The sequence below is a fragment of the Otolemur garnettii genome, unplaced genomic scaffold, assembly GCF_000181295.1.
Source record: "Otolemur garnettii isolate 467f Iridium unplaced genomic scaffold, OtoGar3 scaffold00018, whole genome shotgun sequence".
Taxonomy (NCBI): Eukaryota; Metazoa; Chordata; class Mammalia; order Primates; family Galagidae; genus Otolemur; species Otolemur garnettii.
In genome coordinates, this window is record NW_003852413.1 from 19,822,799 (window position 1) to 19,829,681 (window position 6,883).

A 6,883-nucleotide genomic window follows, 5' to 3' on the forward strand; every position below is an offset into this window, starting at 1 on the left:
AAGAGTGAGACGCTGTCTCAATAAATAAATAAATAAATAAATAATATGGACAATAAAAGCATCTCCTCACAGGGCTGCAGGGAGAATTACAATGTATAATGCATGAAAGGCTCAACACAGTTCCTGGCAGAGGGTAAAGCAAGCGTTGAATCAAGGACTGAATACAAGAAATGATTTGAGGTTGCCTGTCATTTATTGAGCGCCTCCTATATGTTCTGTACTGCGGTGAAGTGCAAAACGGTAAGTGCAGAGAAGCAACCACAGCACACTGGAGTGTACTTAACAGAGATTGCGGGGAATTAGTGAGTTTTCCGGAACTTGAGTTTTTGATGGGGAAGGGTTTGGCAAAGCGAAGGTGGCAGCAGTCTGCAGCGATGATGGATACTCCGGGCATAGTCAGCAGGCTCCTGCAGGAAAGCTGTGCGGGAGTGGGTGGTGTAGCACCCCACCAGTGGGTCACGTGGACCCACGCGCTGAACCGAAGATGAGGTCCAGTCCAGTTTAGTTATTAGCCGCGTGACATTGGCTAAGTTATTGAACCTCTCTCAACTTCCCCAACTGTAAAAAAGTGTCTGTTAAGAATACTCACCAAGCAACCCGTGAGAGCACGTGACCGCGTTTACGCGAAAACGATTTACTTACAAGATATAATATGCCTAAACTGGGCGCCACTGGTGGCCACAGGTCGCCAGGGCTGTAAGCCCGGCACACAGGGGCGTGGGCTCCTTCTTTGGGCATGCGCGGTGGGTCCGCGGAGCGGCCCGTCAGGCACTGCGGTAGGCGTCCCAGGGGCTGGTAGGGCCCTGACCCCAAGATGGCGGCGCCCAGCGAAGTGGCCGCGGCCACCTCTGGCGAGGGCGATGGCGGGAGCGGCGGCTTTGGGTTATGGCTAGACGGACGATTGGAGGCCCTAGGGGTGGACCGAGCCGTTTATGGCGCCTACATCCTGGGTGTCCTGCAGGAAGAGGAGGAAGAAGAAAAACTGGATGCTCTGCAGGGTATCCTCTCTGCTTTCCTGGTGAGTAGCCTGGACACATTCCTTCAACCTCAGGCCAGCGTCTGAGGACCCATCGGTATTTAGGACTCTTCCTTATCCTACATGTTATTTCCAAGGCTCACTGTCTCATCTGGGAGAGGTGTAAAGTTATCTAAGGACGGGGTGGTGGGGGAAGGAGGTTGCTCCCCAACCAGGTTTGGGGAAGCTTGAAGATATATAAACACGTAGAGGGGCAGAATGGCTTTTTCTTATTCCTGAGAACCAGGCCCACTCTGATCCTTATTGGTGAGCTGAGGAGTGTTCTTCTGAAGGCATAGAAATGTCAAAATGAGAGTTTATCATAATTATTTAACGACCACTTCCACTCTTACCTTTTTTCAATGTTTAGAGCCGGCAATAAAAAGCTCTTGGGATGTCTGTCCCCATTAGGAGGCAGTTCCCAACACGGTCCCATGGCAAAAGCCTGCAGGAAATACTCTCTTGATTCCTGTTTTGGAGGTAGGGGTCCAAAAAAAAAACTAAGCTGGCGGTATAGGTCTTTTCATGCCTAAGCAGAACTGAAGCAAATGTACTTGATCCATTACAGTATTTGGAAATGCGGTAATCATTGCTGTGTCTGGTGGGGGGAGGAAGTGGAGATGAGAAAAATCAGAGCTTTAATGAAGAGTGATAAACTTGGCACTTAGATTCTGAAAAGCATATTCACAAATTCAGAAATGTGTACTTTAAGCTGTGTTTCCGTAGTCGCCCCAAATGTCCACTTTTTCAACCTGAACTTGATCATTTCTGCTGCCTTCATTTTACCTTTTCCACCCAAGTACACACACTTACTAGATTGGTGGTTATAGAGTTAAATTGGTTACAAATGTTGCCTGTGGCTGTCCAACATATGTTCTCTTTTAAATACAAACTCATGAATATAGTTTACTTGCATCATCACTAAATACTGTAGAAGGCCAGTTGCAGTGGCTCATGCCTATAACCTAGCACTCTGGGATGCTGAGCCAGGTGGATCACCTGAGCTCAGGGGTTTGAGACCAGCTTGAGCAAGAGGGAGACCTGTCTCTACTAAAAATAGAAAATGTAGCTGGGTGTTGTGGCCCCTGCCTGTAGTCCCAGCTGCTTGGGAGGCTGAGGCAAGGGGATTGGTTGAGCCTAGGAGTTTGAGGTTGTTGTGAGCTATGATGCCACAGCACTCTACCACGGGCGGCAGATTGAGACTATCTCAAAAAAACAAACAAAAAAACCCCACAAATACTTTAGAAGCTAGAATTGTCTCTGCATTCATGGTTTAGAGGAGATCCTGGAAACCAGACTGCTCCTGTGTCCATTGAAGGCTTTATCCTCTGGCATCTATTACAATAAGCAGGTTTGGAAAATGGACTCATTTGTTAATCTCAAAACCAATGTTTAGGTACTATTAAAGAAGAACAAAAGGTACTGTGGACCATGGGACAGGAAAGGTGGCTCACACCTGTAATCCAGGAGTTTAGGAGGCTAAGGTGGGAGGATCACTTGAGGACAGGAGTTTGAGGACAACATAGCAAGACTTCTACCAAAAAAAAAAAAAAATTAGCCAGTTGTGGAGGCTCACTCTTGTAGTCCTAGCTACTCAGGAGACTGAAGTGGGTGGGTCCCTTGAGTCCAGGAGTTTGAGGTTATAGTGAGCTATCATCATGCCAGTGGGTGACAGAACAAGACCTTATCTCAGGCTCAGCGCCTGTGGCTCATGCGGCTAAAGCATCAGCTACATATACCTGAGCTGGTGGGTTCGAATCCAGCCTGGGCCCGCCAAACAACAATGACAGCTGCAACCCCAAAAAAGACCTTATCTCTAAAGATACTATGAATATATCTACATATAAATATACATGCTTTGTTTTTTTTTAAAGAATAGAGAAGGGTAGAAGGCAGAAAACACTTTTTCAAATCCAACAGTATTTTGTGAAGGCAGAATAGGTGCTAGGAAAAAGTCGTTTACACTTGGGGGAAGTGCAGTTCATTGATTGGGCACATGGTTGTAATATAATACTAGTGCACCTGTCCCAGATCCTTCTGGCAAGAACCCCTTTAAGTTCCAGAGCCTGCTTTGGAGAGATTGGCCTATAAATCAGAATACTTTAACACAGCTTGTAGGGCAGCTCAGAAGTTCAGTGGAAGTACATAGAGTGGAATAAATTCTTTACTTGGACTCTGACTTTACAGATTGTAAGGGGAAAGAGTAGGAGACAAGCAGTTTAAGTCAGTTTTTACATGGTGTTTCCAGCTAGGAGGTTTGTAAAAACTCCATGAAAAAGCTGTTACGGTAACTTCGGAACTTCATAGTACCAACTCACTGACCAGTCCTTTTCTTGGTGTTTTTATTTGGAGCTATGTACCCGTTGATGGAGGTAGACGTGAGTTTGGCATACACTGTTAACAGTCTCTTGGTAGATAGGAGAGGTAAAGTTCTAGAAATAAATTTGGTCTGTCTCATTAAATAAATTGCAAAAGACAAAATTATCTTTAATGTTGGCTTCCCACCTTCTGCCCAATTCATATACCATGTTTAATTTTTTTATGGTTTTCCCAACCTCTTCTATATGGAAACAGACTCTAGGGAGTATTGGCCAGGAATTTTATGGCAAAGCAAGAGTCCTGTCTATGAAAAATTGAGGAGTATCTTTGTAGAGTGAGAAGAGCCAACGAATGTGGTATATATTAAATACATAGTACAGTGTGCTGCTTCCTTTGTTAGTCTGGCTGCAAAGACTTTAAGCAGCTCCTGACTGTTGTACCAAATCACTTTCTAGGAAAAACAAAAGCACAGCCAAGTCAGTCACCACCTTAGGCTAGGTCTAGGATTCAGTATGAAGACTTTGGTAGGAATAATTGAGGTAAGATTCAAGAATACTGGTATATAGTCAGGAGCAGATAACAGTAAGCAAAACCTTTCTACCATCCTTCTCTTTATTCCTTTCAACAGTACTTGCATTGGTGGGTCGACTGATTCATCAAAAAATTTTTTTTGATTCATCAAATTTTTATTCATGGATTAATGTATACCAGGCATTGCTCTAAGTGCTTGGAGTACCTCAAGGAACAAAACAAGCAGAAACTCCTGTCCTCTTGGGGTTACATTCTAGCAAGGAAAAAACGTTATCAGTAAATTACATAGTATGTTACAAAGTCATAAGTGCTAGGGGAAAAGGAGCATTTTAAGAGGATCAGGAGTGAAGTAGAAGGGTAGGTTGCAATTTTGAGTAGGGTATAATATTTTATGCAGGTGTTAATATGCTAGCCTTCTAAATTGTATCATGAAGCCATTTTTCATTTCATGTCATCTTAGTGCCTTGAATATATATATCAGGTACCTTCTGAATAAATAAATGAAGAAATAGATAAATGAATTTAGTTTGGTTTGGGTAAGGAGACTGGAGAAATAAATTGTTTTGTCCTTCAGGAGCACCTTTTCTCTTTTCCCTCCCCTCCTTGTTCTTTATTTCCCTGTTTGGGGGTGGTGGTGGTGGCATTTTCCAGTTGTTACTGGAAACCTACTAGACAAATTGTAAAGAAGCTGTAACACTTTCTTTCTTTCTTTCTTTCTTTTTTTTGAGACAGTCTTACTGTGTTGCCCTCAGTAGAGTGCTAGGCATCACAGCTCACAGCAACCTCTAACTCTTGCGCTTAAGTGATTCTCTTGCCTCAGCCTCTCAAGTAGCTGGGATTACAGGCGCCCACCACAACACCCAGCTATTTTTTGGTTGCAGTTGTCATTGTTGTTTAGCAGGCCCGGGCCAGGCTCGAACCCACCAGCCTCAGTGTATGTGGCCGGCACCCTACTCACTGAGCTACAGACGCTGAGCCATGTAACACTTTCTTGTTCTTTCCCCCCTCTCTTCCTTTGCTTTCCCAGCTAGGGATTGGAGTGAGGAGTCCGTGAACTATTAGAACTCTGAACCAAAGAAGTTCTGTGTTTAGCACATGCTAAGAGGATGCAGGGTATAAAAAGGACTTCTTTGTTTGGTACAAAAAGGATAGCTACAATAAGTCTGTGTTCTGACTCTCCATTTTTTTCTTTGGGAGATGGTATCATATAATGGTTAAGAACATGGGTTCTAAGCTGGAGTGCTTGGGGAGAAATCCTATTTAATCCATTATTACTTACATGACTTTCGACATGTTAACTAATCTCTGTGTTTTGGTTTCCTCATCTATAAATTGAGAGTAGTAGTAGTCCTTACTTCATGAAATTATTTTAAGAATTGGGAGTTTTCATATAAAGCTTTTAGCCTGGCAGATAGTAAGCACTTAAAAAATGTGAACTGTGACAGCTTGCCCCGAGAGATACAACATGAAGGTGGTGAAAGCAGCTGTAATGAAGATGGAGGGAAATGTCCATATTTGTTGAATGCCTATTTTTTGTCAAGTAGGGTAGGCACTTATACACATTTTCATTTATCCTCACTAAAATCACGAGAAAGTGTGAAGATCAGAAGTTAAGAAACTTGCTTACACATCTGGGATTTGAACTTAAGTATGTCTGATACCAAAAGCAGCATCATTTTTATTATACCATATTGAAGATGGAGATTGTTTGGGATGTAGAATGTGTATGCATCCTTAGAGAAAATGGATTAGAGGGATGGTTGGATAGGTGGCCATCTATTCACATATTCTCCCCTCCCCCCAACCCAGAGTCTTGCTCTGTCACCAGGCTAGAGTATAGTGTCATTATCATAGCTCACTGCAACCTCAAACTCCTGGGCTCAAGCAGTCATCCTCCCTCAACCTCTAGAGTAGCTGGGACTATAGGCATGAACCACCATGCCTGCTGATTTTTCTATATTTTTAATAGAGACAAGGTCTTGCTCTAGCTCAGGCTGATCTCCAATTCCTGGCCTCAAGCAGTCCTCTTGCCTCAGCCTCCCAGAGTGTAAGAATTATAGGCATTAGCCACTGCACCTAGCCAGTGTATCTCATACTTATGATGTGTCAGCAAGCTCATGATATGTTCCAAGATGAATGTTGATAAACCCTGGAGAACATTCTGAGTTAAATGTATCAGCCAAGGAATATTTCATAGAGCAGAATATTTACTTAAGGGTTTTTGTTCCAAAAGCATGGGGTTGTGTTGGGTAAAAGGGAGATTTTTTTTTTTTTAGAGATAAAATTTCCTCAATTTGTCACCCTTAGTAGAGTGCTGTAGCATCATAGCTCACAGCAATCTCAAACTCTTGGGCTCAAGTGTTTGAGCTTCAGCCTCCCCAGTAGCTGGGACTATAGGTATCAGCCACAATGCCTGGCTATTTTTTAGAGATGGGGTCTCACTCTTGCTTAGGTCTCAAATTCGTGAGCTCAAGCAATCCACCTGTCTCAGCCTCCCAGAGTGCTAGGATTATAGGCGTGAGCCACTATGTCCAGCCTGGAAAAGGAGATGTTGACCAAAGGGTACAGAATTTTAGGCTGGAGGAATATGCTTTAGTGATGTGTTGTGTGAAATGGTGACTATAATAAATAATTCTAGCTTTCAGAAGTCAAGGTGAAAGGATTGCTTGAAACCAGGAGTTCCATATCAGCCTGGGCAACATAGCAAGACCTATCTCACATCGCTAAAAAAAAAAAAAAATTAACTGGGCATGGTAGCAAGTGTCTGTAGTCCTTACTACTTGGGGTGCTGTCGTGGGAGGATCACTTGAGCCCAGGAGTTCAAGGCTGCAATGAGCTGTGATTGGGGCCACTGTATTCCATCTTGGGCAACAGAATCCATCGTATATTCAAAATTGCTAGAAGACTCCCCACTCCAGCCCCTAGCAGGGAAAGCAAAGGAAGAGAGGAGAAAAGGACAGGAAAGTGTTGCAGCTCCTTCAGAATTTGTTCAGCAGATTTCTTTTTTTTTTTTTTTTT

The 6,883-nt window shown here is 43.4% G+C and overlaps 1 protein-coding gene and 1 non-coding gene across 2 annotated transcripts in view; one reads left to right on the forward strand and one right to left on the reverse strand.

The window, feature by feature from the left end:
• The first annotated feature begins 758 nt into the window (after positions 1–758).
• The window catches only part of CCDC43 (coiled-coil domain containing 43), a 17,288-nt gene continuing 11,163 nt past the window's right edge, over positions 759–6,883 (forward strand). Inside the window, exon 1 of the mRNA XM_003786266.3 lies at positions 759–1,018. Coding sequence (XP_003786314.1) covers positions 815–1,018 — 204 coding nt within the window. The 5' untranslated portion in view covers positions 759–814. The remainder of the gene's footprint in view (positions 1,019–6,883) is intronic.
• On the reverse strand, positions 4,502–4,564 carry LOC111724101. Its single transcript, XR_002772464.1, has one exon. It is a non-coding gene; the product is annotated as a U7 small nuclear RNA (small nuclear RNA).